At 46.8% G+C, this 18453-nt stretch overlaps 1 protein-coding gene across 1 annotated transcript in view; it reads right to left on the bottom strand.

Moving 5' to 3' along the window:
- The window catches only part of ZBTB16 (zinc finger and BTB domain containing 16), a 210598-nt gene that overhangs the window by 111830 nt on the left and 80315 nt on the right, over window positions 1-18453 (bottom strand). The window contains exon 3 of the mRNA XM_063139533.1: window positions 265-362. Within this exon, the coding sequence (XP_062995603.1) occupies window positions 265-362 (98 nt within the window). The remainder of the gene's footprint in view (window positions 1-264; window positions 363-18453) is intronic.

The following is an 18453-nucleotide window of genomic DNA, read 5'->3' as shown; positions in this document are numbered from 1 at the left end:
AACCCCTCTTCAGACACCACGGTCCCAATCCTATCCCTTCCCCACGCGAGCCACAATTGTGGAAGGACAAAAAAGGGCACATTGAAAGCACTCAATCACATAATCCCATGTTTGTTTTGGATCTAAGGCCTGTCTCTTTGGATGATCAAAATTCAGGTACTTAAAAATCAGGGTTTCAGCTGATCCCAATTCCTGGCCAAGCTAAAAAGCATCAACTTTGAGGGAGGAGGGGGGAAGAGGCCCCCCCCATGTTTCCAAACTTACCTGAATGAGCCAGTAAATGCATCCGGAGACGCAGGCTATCGAGAAACCTTTTCCCACACAGTTCACATCCATACGTCTTCATCCCACTGTGCAGTTTCCTGGGTGAAAAGAAATGACAAAAAGAGAGAGAGAGAAAAGTGAGCCTTCTTGCATTGAACGAGCAGAGATCAGGGGTGGGTCCAGGGAAGAGTTTCATTATCAGATGTCAACACTCGGACATGAGACTATTTCACAAAAACATCTCCGATTAACCAAAGATGCTCATCAGCTCAGAATCACAGGAAGGCTTCATACTAAGAGGGAGGGGCCACAGTTGAAACGTGGAACTTTTCCTTAGGGCTGTGCTCCGCTTTTATTTCGATCGCGAATCCGGAGCGGAGCGACACGATCCGCCTCTGCCAAAGACGGATCCGAATTGGGTCGGAAAAGCTGTGGATCGAAGCGAAGCGGTTCGCCTCCATCTGGAGCTTCGAATGCAGGTGGGGGGGAGGGGGCTCACCTGGCGCCAGCGCCGCAGTCTGTGTGGTGATGGCAGCAGAGCATGGTAAGGGGGCAGGTGGGAGGGGGGCTTATTCGGCCTCCGTTTTGCCCCCACTTCCCCACTTACCTGCCTCCGCTGCCCTCTGCGGAGGCATGTAAGTAGGGAAGGGGGGTAAAATCTTGATCCGCCCCTCCAGATCTCGCTCCGCAAAGTGGAGCGGGGAGGGTCGGATCAACTCGAAGCGGATCGGCTCGATCCAAAAGTTTGGATTGGGCCACAAAGTGGTTCGGGGGGTCTGTGCACAGCCCTACTTTTCCTAGCCCCAGGTACCACCCCTGCTCTGCATTGGAAGCTGTAAAGGGGGGTCTAATCATGGGTCAGTCAGTCAAATTTTATTCCTTTTGGCCAATGGCCTTTGCATAAAACAAACAACAACAATACAATCATCATCATCAACAACAAAAAACAAAAGAAATTACAGAAGTTAATCATAATGCGTATAAACATATTGCATGTAACACAGGATCTACGAAATTTAAAAGTTTAAAAGTATGGAGTAGCATGTCATCGGTGATCCATATGTGATATAATATAAATCAGATATGGTCTGATGGGATCATCTCCTTTACAGTCGATGGCCATCTCTGGTATTTGTTCCTTTCTGATCTTTTTGGCAGCTGTGGCAAACAGAGCTACACGCCAAGTCAAATATTTATCCATGTCCACTAGGAGGTAAAAAATCACGTCCAGTGGGCTCTGGTAAGAATAGTTTTCAATTAAGGGTGCCACAAATCATTCCCTTGGGTCATTGTATAGGGGGCCATGCAAAATATAATGGACAAGGTCCTCTGGCTCAGGATCTTGCTCACCAGGAGAGGAAGCAAGTGGAAGCAATGATGCTCTTTTGACTACTGTGGGTAATAATTTCAACTAGTCTGCATTTCCAAAGGTGTATGTATTAGGGCTGTGCATAGACCACCACTCCTACACACTTCAGAGGCTGATTCGGAGTGTCTAAACTGGCCCCAATCCACCTCAACCTGGATCTAACCCTCTCCAGATCTAAAGCGAGACTTGGACATCTGAATTATTCAGACAACTGATGGGCTGGATGGTGCCCAGCTTTCCCAGGAGCTCAGCAAACAGCTCCCCCTTGCTCACACCTGCTTCACCCCCATGGCACACGAGCAAACTCTCTAAAGCTCTTTGGACCTGATCTGACCCAATTCTGCCTGAAATGGCCCAGAGCTGACCTGCTTTGGTCCTGGACTGCTTTGGTCTGAATCGGCCTGCTTTGGCTCAAGATCTGGATCTGGAGCTGAAGCGATGCACAGCCCTAGTGTGTAAAACCAAAAGAGATTCTGAACACAGAAGCACAGCCACTGGTGATGTGGCTTGGGCCTTTCGGCTAATTCCTGCTCAGCCACTCACTCATTTACACACTCGTTTTTTTTGTAGCCTTGCTTGACTCCGCCTCACTCCTGCATCTGTAAAAGGGGAGCTTTTTAGGACCAGAGAGGGAAAACTGTAGGTTTGGCAGGCAAACGTCGGAACTTTAAATGTTTCCCTACCTATCGATGCTCCACGTTTCAGGATTGCTAGCAAGGAGAACTGAGATAAGGAGTCATAAAGTGCTTTTCACATTGATAAAGCGCGGTGGAAATGATTGGTGAGAAGATACGACAATATATGAGCTCGAGGAGCGCAGGAATGCAAACAGAATGATTGGAAGGGGAGAAACGAAGACGGAAAGGTACTGAATCAACACCTCGAGAGATTTATTTCCCTGCTTCCGTCTCTACTACTAACCCCGGGCTGTGAATCTAGACACTTCTCAAGCCAAGTGATAAAACGCACCCATCCAAGGCATTTCTGGTTGGGAGGGCAGTCCGTCTCTTTTACAAAACAGCAGCTCGCTCAAGAGTGAATCGGTAAGTTCTAGAGCCATTCGTCAGGTCTAAATGAGATTGGGCAGACTCGATTGTACAAAAAGGTGGCCAGCAGAAATCACCCAAATAAACCGGGGGGGGGGAAGCATCCAATTTTATCACCCCCTAATTCCCATCACTGAAACACCCACACTGGGGCCGTAGCTAGACCTAAGGTTTATCCCAGGATCATCCCAGGTTCGTCCCTGCCTGAGTGCTGGATGCCCTGTGTGGCACTTAGATGAACAGGTTTGACCCCAGGACAATGCTGGGATAAACCTTAGGACTAGCTATGGCCACAATGTCAAAGACACCTGGAACAGTACCCATGCAAGCTCTTCTAAGGGCTTCTGAGGAACACCTTTCCCTGAGGGGACAACATGGTGGCTGCCATCATCTAGCTGCAAATGGTGACTCCTCCCTGCCCTGAAGGCCACCAGAAGGGATTCTGAGGGGGTGGGAGAAGGAACACAGTCAGCTTGAACTCAGTAAAAGAAAAACTGCAGAAGAGAAGGAAGGGAAGAGGAACAGGCTGGCAAAGAACAAGTTTGAAAGTGGTATATGGAATGTGTCATGGGCCCCAACAGTTGTCAGTGCACTTCAACACCACTATAAAGCAGTAGTGTAGACGCTGCCCTGGTGCTCCGTCTGCCATTACCGAAAAGTACGGGTGTGTCTGTAAGGGGAAAAAATACACCAAATAGCAGGGGCGCAAACACGGCTCTTTAAAATGTACAAACGTAGCTTCAGCACAGAACGCTGAAAACTACAGTATTATAAACCGCAGACTGCAATCTGAAAAAACATGGCACTACAGTAGCTCTTTGGCAGCTCATTAACTTTTTTCAGCTCCTGATGAAGGACTCTCTGTTCGAAACGTTGAGCACCTTTGGATACAAATAATAATAATAAAATATACAAACTGTCTAAGCACCAGAGCTTGTCTCTTTTGCGTCCAGGCTCCTTCTGCCATGCCTGTAAAGTCTGACCCACCCCAAATTATGGAGAACTCTCACCCACCACCAATGAAATTAATAATAAATAATAATAATCAATTTATTTCTTGCCTGCCCCTCCATTTTGTTCGAGATGGGGAACAACAGTAAATATAAAATACATAAAACTGAATTAAAACATAATCTACATTGTTAAAACATCCTAAAAACATCCTAAAATTACTGGCATGGCTGTCCAATTTTACTACCTAAGCATGTGGCATCAAACCTATCTATCTATCCATCCATCCATCTTCTCTCAATGAGAAAAGAGGATAAGCACACCGACTCTAAAAACATTTGTTTTAAAAAAGGAAGCCAAACAAGACATTTTAGGTTGAGCAACTAAAGAAACTCCAACAGACCTTGGAGAAGCAACCAAGGAATAATAATAATAATAATAAAAAAAAAACCCGAGTTCTATATCATCTGTAAAGCCACCCAAGAAGAGCAACTCAACAAGGAAAGAAAAGCTGGCTCATTGTTAACACGCAAGACACAGTAATTTGGCAAGCTAAAATTCTGAAAAACATTAAGCAAGAAAGAAAACAAAAAGTTCCATTTTGGGGATTACTTCATAATGTCAGATGATGATCCATTTATCATTTTTAGGCACGTCCGGGCTCCAATTCCGACACAAATATTTAAGAAATCAAGAGCCAGGAAAGATCTCCCTGGTTTCTAAGAAGAGACCACAATGAAACGGGTCTAGCTGAAGGGGAAGAGGCTTTCAGACAAACAACACAGGGCAGGGCCTAGAAAGAAGACAGCCCCCAAAGGGAATCAGTGGTTACAAGGCAGCTCTCTGGCCTCCACTGTTAGCATTCAGCACAGCGGAACAGGAAAGAATGTAGATGGGTGGGAGACGGGACCTTGGAGAGGGTATTCAAGATGGCAGCCTCCATCAGTTCCTGCAGCAAAGCGTCCACATTGCTTGGTGTTTGAATAATACTCAATATGTATCCTTAAAACTGGTCTCCTTTCAGCCATTTTGGGGTTTGCCCAAACTGGGCGGGGGAGGGGTCATCTAGGGCAGAAAACAAAAGAGGGCAGCACAAAGTCATCTGTGCCATTTCAAGGGGTACAGAGATAACTATGGTGGGAGGGGGAGGGGGTTCCTCCCTTAATGGTTAAAGGTGATGAAAGAAAGAAACGTGGGAAGCATCCCCTCATTTTCATAGTAAGCCCCACCCCTAAGCTATTTGGAGAATTGGACTGGAGACCCAAAATGCCCAACCCCCCAATTGTGACATCTGCAAATGGGGGGGGGAGAGAATAAGGGGTGGCCATTTCAGTCCACCTTATTAGCATCCTCTAATCCTGAAGGACAGAAGATACAAACAAGAGGGTTGGCCTCTTCAAATACTCTATGAGGCCAAGAATGTCACTGCATGGCTGGCATTTTTTATTTCTAGCCTGAGCAAGAGGCAAGGGCGCTTGCAGCAGCACAGCAAAACTCCTCCTACGGGCCACGTGGTAGAACTGCAGGCTCCCCTAAACAGGAACACAAGTGCTCAGCGGCAAAAGCCGTGGCCCGAGATGGCCGTCTGGCTCGCTGCAAGAACCAGGGGAGATTCAGCTGCCTACTCTTAAAGACAATTAGTCTTTAATTCTCTTTGGGTCTTGCTAGACCTACCTTAAAATCCAGGTGTTTGGAGGGGCCAGCCCGCACTAGAAGTAGCACGGGCTGTCGCTCCTATCCACACGTCGACGTGACGGGATGAAGGAAAGCCCTGTCGCGTCGGCCATTTTCTTCAATCTTTTAAAGGCGCTTTTAAAGGAGCGCACCAACGAGAAAGGTAGGGTTTTGTTTTTTTTAAAAAAAGGGGTTCTCTGCTGGTGCCCCCGATTTCCCCCCTGCAATGTCCAATAGCGCCCGCCCGCCCGCGATGTCCGATCCTCATCCCCCCAAGCTCCGTTTCCCCCCTGGCTCTGTTCCCCCCATCTTCCCCCCTGCCTTGATGGCCACAGAGCTCCTATGGAGCTCTGCACGCCATCCACCGCTTTTCCCGGCTACTTGCGATTAAATGTGGTACCGGGGGAAAACGGCAGAATGGGCTATACGCCTGCGGTCTCGGGCTCAGCCCAAGACCGCGGGAAAAACCAGGCCACAAGCGGTGCTGGTTAGCCTGAGGCCAGGGCAGTTTGAGCCCTGCTTGGGCCCAGGATCCCTTGTGCATCATCTGGATGCACAGGGGGCAACCCGCGCCTCACACCGGGCTAAACACTGGTCTAGCAATGCCCCCCCCCTCTCTCTCTCTCACACACCCACCCTTCAAAGTCCTTTCAAAAGCCAGCTATTTGTTGGTTCTATTGCAAGCCAGTTGCGTACGCATCACCTTAATGCTTCCCCAACAAGAAAGAGGTAGGTTATGTTTTTGTAACTTTTATTTAAGACTTTTCAGCTCAAAGCAAAACAAATCAGCAATATGAGTGGAAAGTCAAACAGGCTGAGAACCTGAAGAGTCTTGTAATTATATAGACAGCAGAGAGTGTGCGATATGAATATATAATTTGTGCTAAGATGTTAAAGGCAGGAGTGTTTTATGAATCCAGAAACGGCAGTGGAAGAACTCTCTGAGAGAAGACCGGGTAGATTTGGAATCTGCTTCCAAGGAACCTCCCTCAACCAAGAATGAGATCAAGACATTGTGGTCTTGATATCTCATCAACCTTCCACCATCCATTTCTAGTCCCTCTTCCCAACTTTCTCTTTCCCAAGTGTCCATTCCTTGTTTTTCTTTTGGTCACACCTTCCAGCCCACGGTTTTACATAACTCTACCAACAGAGTGTCCCACTCTGTCTTTTTCTCCTTAGGTCTCACTCCCTCATGATAATATATTCAAAGGGTCACAAGTTATCCAGAAGGTAGCCAATGCTGCTGTAGCATAACCCTATCCAAACACAACTGGGTGAAAGGTAGACTGTGCTAATGTAGTAGTCCGTTTGCCTGGTACATGGCATCCATTTGCACAAGCTGCTTCCGAATTCAATGTTCTAGCCCAAATTCAAAGTAAGAAGGGTTAAGCCAGAGGAAATGCTGACTGGGGATTATGGGAGTTGTAGTCCAACACATCTGGAGGGTGCCACGGCCTTCTGCATAAAAGCATCCACACAGATTTAACCCTCCAATTGCCAATAAGTGGCTACAGTAAGTATTGATTAGGTTTATGTAGTATTGAGTCAAAATGCCCCCCCCTCTCACACACACACAATTTTCCTGTTCCGTATTTGGAGATGGTAAAAATAGATGGATGGTGTTGTCACTTTCTCAGAGAGAGGTTTACAGTTTTGGGCTTTCCCTTCCCTTCTGCGATAACAAAGGTGGGGGCTCTTCTCCAGTGGCATCATTGGAGCTTTCCCAGTTGGGAGAGCCACCATCATTTTCTCACCCTCCCCTCCCAGTGCTTTTAGAGTGGAGCTACATCATGTTGTAACATCACTTCAGGTGGTGGTGCGGTGTGGGCGGGAGCAACCTTCTATGCTGGTTCCCCGAAAAGAAGACACCGTTTTGTTCCAGAAGAACCCATGGAGGAAAATGGCACCTGGAGCACTCCAGTCACAAGGAAGACCACCAAAGCCACAGGTGGTGGTAAAAATGAGATGATGATGTTGATGAATAGACACCACTATCACTGCCACCCCAAAATGCAATAGAGGGACTTAAAACACACACCACCATTCCTTTTTACCCTCCCTCCTTCTCTCAGTGCCGAGTTTCAGAACCAAATGTTCTGCTCAGATAAATTTGGTCTCAGTAATATCTTTTAAGTATTTAATTTTGGAGAAGACATGAGAAACACCCGTTTTCAGAAGTCCCAAAGTTTCACAGGGCTGAGTTTGCTTTCTGAAGTGCACCCGTCCATTCTGGTCCGTGTCAGCATAAAGGCACAGAAGAGTGTTTGAAGCTAGCCACCATCCCAGCAAAGACCCGCACGCCTTCTCTCGCCTCCTCCTCCTCCTTTCTCCCCACCACACACACACACACCACACACACACACACTGCTGCTCCTTCCCATCCCCCGCCCCTGCCCCAAATGAAACATTTGTACAGGGTGTCAGAAACGACAAAGGAACCCATTAATCTTACTACGCCCAACTCCTCACCTAGAGATCTACATGGCAATCAAATTTCAGGCCCCAACATTTCCATCAGTTACATAACCAACCCATTGTGTGGGTTTTTTTTAAAAAAATAATGAAATAACAATGTTCAGGCTTTCGGCAAGTAATTTATTTGAAATATCTCTATCAACAAATTTCAGCAGGAACAAAAGTTTTCCATTTGGCACCTGCTTATAGGATGATGCTATCGCGCCCAATCTCATACAGTCTCTTTCAGCAAGGTCTTAAAGCACTTTATCTCCTGGGCTCCTGGTAGCAAAATATGATTGAAACGTTCTATTTATGCTCACTGGATTAAGGCAATGTTGCAAAAAAAAAAAAAAGCCCTAGCAGATGTAAGCAAGGTATTATAGCCGCTCGCGCTGTTAAGATCTGAAAGAGAAAGATCAATACACAAGGCTGCCGTTTTCTCTAAAGTTGTGCTTTTAAGAAAGGAAAAACAAAATACGTTCAAAGTACACAGCTATTGATTCTCAATTATATTCTCCAAAAGGCACAGCACAGGAAGATGAACTGTACTTTAATATTCAACATCTGACTGACATCATAAATTGCAAATCTCTCATGCATCCTTAAAAAAACATTAAAAAAAAATGTTCCAGTAAGCAAATTAAACCCACAAGACCGATTCAGGAGGATTAGAGGGAGCCACACACTGGAAATCGCCGTCTACCACAAAAGAACGCAAGCGACATTTGTGAATAGAGAGGTGTCACGATTTAAGACTAACGCATGCACAAAGGTGTTTGGCTGTACAAGTGTAGACAAATAAATCAGCCAAACATTAAATAAAATAGCAAGTCACCCATCTACACCTTTTCCCTCCCAGAGCTGGAAGATATTCAGCAGTATTCGAACTGTTATGGGGGAAGAAATGTTGGAAGTCTGGGCGAGAGCCTTGCACAGGGGTATCAGAGGAACAGGGGCATTTGTGGGAAATGGAAGACAAGGAGACCAAAGAAACCCATGAGACTGGTGGATAAATATCACGTGAGGCTCAGAGACAGTGTGGCTATGAGCTGGGCAGGAGGAAGGAACCTAGCAGAAATAAGCAAGTGACCTCGACGACATTGCTTCTTTCTTAAAGAGGGCAAGGCTCCTGCAGCTTTAACTGTTGTGATGAAGAGGGAATTTCACCAGGTGCTGCATGTATACAAATGACCCTAATAGTCACCCTAATGCCATATGAAAAGGGGGACTGGGCTCCTGTACCTTTAACGGTTGTATAGAAAAGGGAATTTCAGCAGGTGTCCTTTGTATGCCTGCAGCACCTGGTGAAATCCCCTCTTCATCACAACAGTTAAAGCTGCAGGAGCTAAACTAGGGTGACCACATACAAAAGAGGGCAGGGCATCTGCAGCTTTAACTGTTGTGATGAAGAGGGAATTTCACCAGATGCTGCAGGCATACAAAGGACACTTGCTGACATTCCCTTTTCTGTACAACTGTTTGTTTATTTATTTATTTATTTATTTATTTCATTTTTATACCGCCCAATAGCCGAAGCTCTCTGGGCGGCTCACAAAAATTAAAACCATCATAAAACAACCAACAGGTTAAAAACACAAATATGAAACACAGCACAAAAAGCACAACCAGGATAAAACCACACAGCAAAACTGATACAAGACTAAAATACAGTTAGAACAGCAAAACCTAAATTTAAGTTAAAATTAAGTGTTAAAATACTGAGAGAAGAAAAAGGGCTTCAGCTGGCGACAAAAAGAGTACAGTGTAGGCGCCAGGCGGACCTCTCTGGGGAGCTCATTCCACAGCCGGGGTGCCACAGCGGAGAAGGCCCTCCTCCTATAGCCACCTGTCTCACTTCCTTTGGCAGGGGCTCATGGAGAAGGACCCCTGTAGATGATCTTAAGGTCCGGGAAGGTACATATGGGAGGAGGCGTTCCTTCAAATAACCTGGCCCCAAACTGTTTAGGGCTTTGAAGATACAGGAGCCCTGTCCTCCTTTCCATAGGGTCACCCTACAAAAACAAAAGTATTGTAGAGGTCCGGTTAACACCCATCCGGAACGGTTTGGGCGCGAAGCGGTTGTTGCGGGGGTGGAGGAGGCGGAAATAAAGTAAGAGAAGCGGCACGTGTGCCAGGCATGCGAGCGGTGCATGTGAAGCATGGGTGGAGCCAGCCTATAAAGGCTTGCTCCGGCATTGCTCTGCCTCTTTCGATTTCGGCCCCCACCCTCCCTCCCTCCCTAAAAGCCACTGTGGGACCAAACTAGTCACCTCCTTTGCAGGAGGAGCTGAGTAGGAATTGTCCCTGTCATTTAGTGATGTTCAGGGTTTTGCCTACGCTGTACTGGTTACAGTCTTTAGAAAGGGAGGATAAATAGGTCAATCTTAAAGGCAGAGTTGTGCGGGAATTGTGGGACAGCAGAATAGGGACGGTGAGCACTCTGGCACCTTTATGGTGATTGGCAAATCAGAGGTCCTGCTCCTCGCGGGCTTTGCAGCCTGTGTGCCGGGATATGGTTCGCCTCTGGGGACCTTCTTGTCTCATCTTCTCGGCTTTGCAGCCAGAGTGGGGATGACGCGGGTTGGTCTCACCAAACACACAAGTGTCGTTGTAAAGGGGGCCGGGTTACCCGACTCCGATTTACAGCTGAGTTGCTCGCCCTGAGGGACAGGCTAGAGCCTGTAGGTAACCATCTTGATTCCTGCACATTCACGCACAGATCCATGGAGTGAGAATCTCCATGTGTAAATAAAGAGGCCCTAATTTTACCCCAAAGCTATGGTGTCTGTATCTTTATTTCCGGGAACTTCCTTCGACCCTCGCAACTGTAGAAAGTGCAGAAAAGGGCAACCAAAACGGTTGGTAGGCCACGGTGGGAACAGACTACTGGATTAGATAGGCCTTTGGTCTTATTATCCAGCAGCGTTCTTCTTATGTTCTTTAAACGAGCTAAACGGACTGTTTATTACATTCCCTCATGCACGAACTCTCAACAGCAGCTCAGATATGAAAATTCGTCAGCCGGGATGAAGGGAAGTTCAGGGATATGACAACAGCTGTGGAAACTCAAAGTTTCCTCCCAGTTCTTAGCAAAGGAAGGGCTGCTTCCCTCACTCGTGTCAGGGCTCAGTCTCAAGTGTTCCAAATGCAGTGAGCCTTGGAGGTCAACCCAGTTCACCAATTCTTGGAAGGGTTCCCCTGCTAGCAAGAACCCAGTGCCTCATTGCCCTTCCAGCACTCCCCCACCTTCTACCATGCTGTCTCCTGAATTCATCGTTACAGGAACTTTGCAAACCCGTCCAGCACAAGGCAGAGACACAAAAAACATGGTCTCTTTGGAACTCCCCAACTCCGTGATGCTGTTATCCCAAAGGACTTTCGAGCAGTGACTGCTAATCCTGGCAGCCAGATGGTTTAGTGCACCCTTGGACACCTTTCTTCACGCCCATCAAGGTGCCCTACCGCTAGCCTGTTTAAAAAAAGAAGAGTTAACACATTTTCTTATTGGCAGCTGGGATCTCTTCAAAGCAAAATGTGTATGTGAATGGATGGAAGATGGATACATGGGGATGGTGTGTGTGTGTGAGAGAGAGGGGGGGGGAAGGAGCATCTATGGGTAGTGAGCCAGGGGGAGAGAAAAAGAAGGGGGTATGCTGGCAGACGGAAAAAGAGTTTGGCTTCTGTTGGTGATGAAATCTGTGCCTTCAAGGGATTTCCTTAAGGTGTTGGGTCTCAGATGCCACCTCTGCCTTGCACTCAGTCTTTGGGGCAAGTCACTTGTCCTTTGTGGCTAGTCACATCTCCTACAGCAGCCACTTGGTGTCCTAAGAAGCAGAATTGCAGTGCAAATCAGGGAGACTCTCTATACTTCAGGACCCCTCCTCGCTGGAGCCCCTAGTGGCTGGAGGCCCAATAAGTACACTTTGAGGAGAAAATGCACCATTCTGTTAAATAGGAAGACAACAGGGTTAGGGGAGACGTTCTACCTTGGTAGCAAAGACCGCAGCTTGCATGAAGATGGTCCCAGCTTCAATCTCCAGCTACTTTAATAACAGAAGCTTAGTTAGGAGGGCAGGGCCTGTTCTGCATCTGAGAGCAAGGAGATCTCGTGTAGTCAGTAGAGAGAGTTATTCAGTGAATGATCTGACTTGGTATTAGACAGGCTCGTAAGTCTGAAAGGCTGGAAGGCTCTGGATCAGGCTGTTTCTCACACCAATTCAATTCCAGTCTTTATGAGATTTAGGAAGTCCAGTGGGTGGACGTTTCAAGACAAACCAGTATCTTCCTCCATTGATCTTTAAATTAGCTGAACTCAGTCGTAACACAGCAGGACTGCCACAGATTGCACAAAGTTCCACTCTGAAAAGACGGGAGTCGGAAATATGCAGGATTATCCAATCAAGGCAGAACTCTAAGAGTAATACTAACAGTATGTCATGGAATGCTCTTGTATCTGGACACCTTTAAATCACAGTCAATCACTGTTTTAAGAATGGCTGTGTGATACTTGAGAAAGGCTGATCTTTCAACTGGAGTTTGGCCAACGGGTCTTGGATGACAGGTGAGCCAAAATCCACTGGAGAGATCATGATGTGTGTGACATCATCATATCCTGGTTCAAGTGGGCCCTAGCGAAAAATTAAACTTACTGAAACATTCAGAAAGTCTACTGGAGAGTGGGGAAAGAGTCAAGGTGTCTCAGTTACGTTGTGCAAAGAACATCACTCAGGTGTTGGCAAGCGACCCGCATGGGCGGGTTCACCTATCGCAAACAGGAGGGCAATGCCCACCTTTGTATACATTTGTGATGTACTATAAACTGGTCCATGGAGGCTGCAGGTGCTGCCAAATGCATGCAGAAGCTCATGGGTTCTGTACCTAGCATTGCTAACCAGTTGTAGGGCTGGGAAGGGCCTCCACCTGAGACCACGGAGATCTGTTTGCTCAATACACAGCCAACATCAAGCACATTTTATTTCTTTTGCCAAAGAAGGCAAGCAGGTAATCTAGCCTAGGAAAATTTCTGGATTCTTGTTATTTCAAGAACCTAACAATCTAATGATGACAATTGAGAAAGTGAGGGTGGCCACGTCCCCTGTTCTATCATTCTCTACTTGAAGGGATGCCCCATCCAAGTCCATCTTAAAGACAATGAACCCCAAAAAGCGAGATCTGCAGTGGACCTCAAAATTGCCCCTTCACAGTTAGCAGCACCTGGATGGCAGACTTAGCAGGACGCACACAAGACACCAGGTCACGGTTCCCACTAGGGTGAGATGTATTGTATTCCTGTTTAAACAATGGTGATTATTTCTAAATTTGTATCTATACCCATACATTGGCATCTACATTTTTCATGTAAATCTGTGTCTACTTTCTCCCTCTTTTTTTTGCCAAAGTGTTGTTCTCCACCCAGCTGAAAGCTGGCCATTTCCCCCCATGCTCCTGGTGAAGCATGAGGCACTGGCTCTTCAAACATTGGGAACTGCCTGCTAGGAATGGTTCCTCTCTATTCGGCCCTGATTAGGCCTCATCTAGAGTATTGCATCCAGTTCTGGGCTCCACAATTCAAGAAGGACGCAGCTGGAGTGTGTTCAGAGGAGGGCAACCAGGATGATCAGGGGTCTGGAAACAAAGCCCTATGAAGAGAGACTGAAAGAACTGGGCATATTTAGCCTGGAGAAGAGAAGACTGAGAGGAGACATGATAGCACTCTTCAAATACTTCAAAGCTTGTCACACAGAGGAGGGCCAGGATCTCTTCTCGATCCTCCAGGAGTGCAGGACACGGAATAACGGGCTCAAGTTAAAGGAAGCCAGATTCCAGCTGGACATCGGGAAAAACTTCCTGACTGTTAGAGCAGTGCGACAATGGAATCAGTTACCTAGGGAGGTTGTGGGCTCTCCCACACTAGAGGCCTTCAAGAGGCAGCTGGACAACCATCTGTCAGGGATGCTTTAGGGTGGATTCCTGCATTGAGCAGGGGGTTGGACACGATGGCCTTGTAGGCCCCTTCCAACTCTGCTATTCTATGATTCTATGATTCTATGAATGGGAACATATTTCCCTCCCATCCCATCTCCTTGTTGAGCAGGCCACCATCCCAGGAACATACGGTGCCAGGTGGACGGGCTGTAGGTCTTTCGAAGGGGACCTGCCCAGAAAAGAGGCTCTCTCTAAACAGGAAGCCTAGGGCAGGATTGCCAAGGGGTTTCTTTTCAACTATTGGGAAAGGCCAGAGTGGAGGGCAGGGAGGGCAAGGGGGTGGGTGGGGAGGAAGAGAATTACCACACTCCTGCCTTCTGAACAGGCCACTGGAAAGAACAAACAATCAAAACCTGGACTGGAAAGTAGGCCTCTCGCAAGCTGTAGGTAATTAAAAAGGCCTGTAAAATCTCCTGCAAAAAGCACTTCAAAGAGACAGTCATTCCAGCACTGACCAGTCAGGACGGTGTGGTGTAAAAATTATGAGTTTTCCCAACAGGGTGCTTGGTGTGAAAGAGAGAGGGGATTGGTGGCAAGTCATTCGGGAGGATTTTATGTTTGTGTGTGTACAATGGGTGTGCACAGGCATTTGTCAATGCAGGCCACATCCACCCGCACACAGGAACAGTAGGGGGGAAGCCGGGAGAAAGCCTCGCGCACACGGCCGCCGCTCAGGCTCTCACTGGGGTCTTTGTTCGGGCCAAGCCGGGGGAATCACGGCTCCTCGGATGCTGCTCCAGCACAGCAGGAAGGGGGGAGGGGGGGAGCGCGCGCCAGCCTGGGACGTTGTTAACGCAGGACGGAGACGCCAAATGTAAGGTCAGCCTTGTAGGATTGGGCCAGTTCCTTGCATCCCAGAATGGCCAACCAGATACTCCCAGGCCACCCACGAGCCATGCCAGGGGGCTGCGGACCCTTCCCAGTTTTGTCTCCAGCATCTGGTCTTCCAAGTTAAACACCCCCCACCCACTAGATACAGAGGCTCCATTTCCAATGGCTTTGAGAGCTTTTGCTCCATGAAGGTCCATTTAAAAAAAAAAAAAAAAGCTATCTAAGGGCTCATCTACACCAAGCAGGACATTCAACTCTGAAAGCAGTATGAAAGCAGTATATAAAAGGCAGGAGCCGCACTACTGCTTTATGGAAGTAATGAAGTGCACTGACAACTGTTGGGGCCCATGACACATACCATATACTGCTTTCACACTGGTTTCATAGCGTTATATCCTGCTTGGTGTAGATGTGTCAATGGGCCCCAAACAGTTGTCAGTGCACTTCAGTACCACTGTAAAGCAGTCGTGTGGCTCCTGCCTTTTATATACCACTTCCATACTGCTTTCATAGCAGAATATCCTGCTTGGTGTAGATGAGCCCTAAGTCACCAATCATCATCACACCTTGAGGCGGCAAATTTCATACACTCGTTGTGAATTCTACTAAGTCATGGTCTTACGCATTCGCTCTTATGTTTCTTGCTCTCCCGGTGCATTGCACGTTCATTGCGTTGGGCCTCTTCAGCTGGCTGACTAAGATGTGGGAGTGTATCAAATAATCGAATGCTGAGTGACTGAGCAGGACGTTTTGACGTTCTCTTTCTCCATTTGTGGGAGAAGCAAGTGAAACGTGCTTCTCCCACATCTTTTAATAGCCTGTCGGTGGCTAAATATCGTATTGCTTTCTCCAAGGCCAGATGCAATGTTTATTCTATTGAATTACTTCAGGGCAGATATGCTGGTGTCCCCTATCAGGAACGACAGTGCCCCTGTAGGAACATGGAAGTGGAGACGATGGAGCATATCCTTCTGTCCTGTAGCTTTTATAATCAGGCCCGCCATCTTATGATCACCCCATTGTTGAGTAAACTGTCCAGAAGTTCAGACAAATTTTATGTTAAGTTTCTGTTGGAAGCTAAGTCCTCAAGAGTAATTTTGGCTGTTGCTAAATTTCTTACAGTGGCGGCCAGGATTAGAGCTCTCTGTGTATTAGACGAAAGTTGATAATAGCTCTAACTGTATGATTTCATGTTTGATTCTTGTTTTTTCATGGATCTATGGATCGCAATAAAGAAGTATGGTATGGTACTAAGTCATGGTGTCTCTTGCCCGGTCCTGAAAACTATTGCCCATCCATTTCATTGGGTAACCCAGAGTTCTAGACATCGCATCATTTCAACAGAACAAGGAGAGGAAGAGGAAGGAGGAGGAGGGCCTTTAAACTGTGTTTGGCAACTTCTGCAGCATGGAGTTTACACAAAAAAACTTGAGGTGGCAGAGGGTTGCAGATGGATCTATCGATTTCAATTGCAGGCACTTAATGCAATGTGTGAATCCTTCTCATTAACACAGCAGGCAGCAAACGACGATTTTGACTCCGTGTCTGAAAAACCATATTGCTATATGGGTGGAATATTCTCATTAATAGTCATTTCCATGAAATGTCTTCATCAGACTTCCAGGCTTTTGGGTGCTCAAAGTTGTGCTACTCAGGAACCGCATGGACTTAATTCGAGCAATAGATATTACGTGTGATGGAGATTTCATAGCTGGCATTTCCTCTTTTAAATCAAGCCACACTATAAATGTGTATGCTGGATTTTTAGATGTGTATCTGTTTGTGGCACCCTGTTGCATGCTCTGCGGGCAGGACAGATTATAAATGCATATATATATATATATATTCTTTGAAGGTCACCCTCCCTACTTCACCCTGTTTACAAACCAGATCCAAAGGATTAGACATTTAGAAATATATTTGCCACCCAGTATGTTGAAAGATCAAGCCACTGGCAATTCCCATTAATGACGAGTCACCAAGGCTGGCTTTGGATGTTATGTCATGTTCTGGGAGGGGTTGGAGGACAACCTCAACATTCCCTACTTCAAATGTCACGCAGGAAGCATGAGGGGCCGTGGCAGGGTAAAGCACAGACTTTGCATGCAGAAAGTTCCATTTCAATGCTCAGCATCCCCAGTTAGGGCTGGAATAGATCTCTGCCTGAAATTCCGGGGAGCTGTTGCAATGCAAAGGGGTCCCTTCCTTTGCCCCATTTTATCTACCCTTGTTCCCCAAGATGACACATGTCGAGGGGCACATGCACTCGCAGCATGCGGAAAAAATGGTGCAAGTTTTATCCCACCGTAAACTAAACCCGTCCTCGTTTGCAGCCCCCACGCTCAAACTCTCCCGCTTAAAAACTGCACATAAAAACTCCTTTTATAGTATATTTATTTAATGAGCTGCCATTCCTCCCCCTCCCTCCCTTTCCTTGTTTAATGAGAAAGAAAAGGGTCCCGGTCGCGCTGAAGGGGAGAGGAGGAGAAGGAGGAGGAGGTGGTGGAGGAATATAAAGCTCAAGTCGGCATTCAAAGCGGCCTTTAACTTTGCACACAGATCCTCAAACGTGCTTGAAGAAACCCCAAAGACATACAGATTTTAGGACATTTGATTATTTTTTTAAGTATGCATTATCATTCCGCCCCCAACTCCTCAAATAGACTGAATACAATGGTTAGGAAATTTGACAGAAAACTATTCCTGGTCATTTATTGCCTTAATACGCACCTTTGTCCAACAGGCAGTTTTGACAAGAGCAATAAATTCCAAATTTATGTCAACAGAGCATATGTTGAACACCTCATTTCTGAGCTAAAACGGCATGCCGCCCCATAAATCACCGTTCTGTTTGAAATGAAAGTAGATTACAGGCCTGGGTTATTGAGCAGTTAGAGCTACAGTCATATAAATCAGAACTTTTAACTCTGGGCGATCCGTCGCGCAATTAACTAAAGGGTGCTTTGTCATTTCAAGGTTCGCGCACAGGCTTGGCAAAACGCATAGCGCTACCGGGGGGAAGATAGGCTGGTGGAGGGGAGGGGGGAAGAGGGAGACAGAGAAAAGTTTATTTGGCAGCTGATGGATCTAGTACTCCACGGTTTTGTGAAAGACCTGTTGGACCAGCTAATTTTACAGCCAATGGACTAATCCTTTCCAACATTTGCCATTAAACACAGGAATATGGTGGGTGTGAGGGGTGGGGACAGGCCGGATAACTCTGCACTTAACATTAGTCTACACCCTAGTCCAACCCCACCATGCAAGAATCGTGGGTTGCTTGTAAAGCGATATAATGCAGCGATTGTGGTCCAAGGTGCGTGTGCTTTCAGAGACGTCTTGTCTATTATTACACTTCTAATACCCTTTTTTAGCCTCAACAGCTTGCTACTATATATTAGCAACCACCATCACTTTTCTCTTGTAGTTTACCCAGTTCGCCCCCTTCCAGACAGAACACGGACTCGGATGCAATTTGCCACGGAAATCCGTTCACTTCCGAGCTTGCAGCGGGATCCGTAGACCGAAACGTTGTGTTCGACAGCATGCAAACATTTGAAAAATGTGCATCAAAAATGCACACCTTTGAAAAATGCACCCATTCGAGAAACATGCATGGTTTTTCATGCAAACAACAACAACAACACTGAAAGATTGCAACCAGATACAGACTCAAGTCGCAACGAGGTTTGAGATGGAATTCGGAGGACTTTGGTAAGCTCAACTTTTGCTGATTCATACTATTCAACTGGTTTCAAATATGTGGTTGAGATATACCCACACTGCAAATACTTGAGGCTTTGAAGGTGCCAGGTAGGGATGGACAGCCCTAGAGACAAGCAACCGGGTGCCCTCCAGAGGTTTTGGACAACT

The sequence above is a fragment of the Elgaria multicarinata genome, chromosome 12 (assembly GCF_023053635.1).
Source record: "Elgaria multicarinata webbii isolate HBS135686 ecotype San Diego chromosome 12, rElgMul1.1.pri, whole genome shotgun sequence".
In the NCBI taxonomy this organism is placed as follows: domain Eukaryota; kingdom Metazoa; phylum Chordata; class Lepidosauria; order Squamata; family Anguidae; genus Elgaria; species Elgaria multicarinata.
This window is presented reverse-complemented; position numbering and strand designations above follow the sequence as displayed.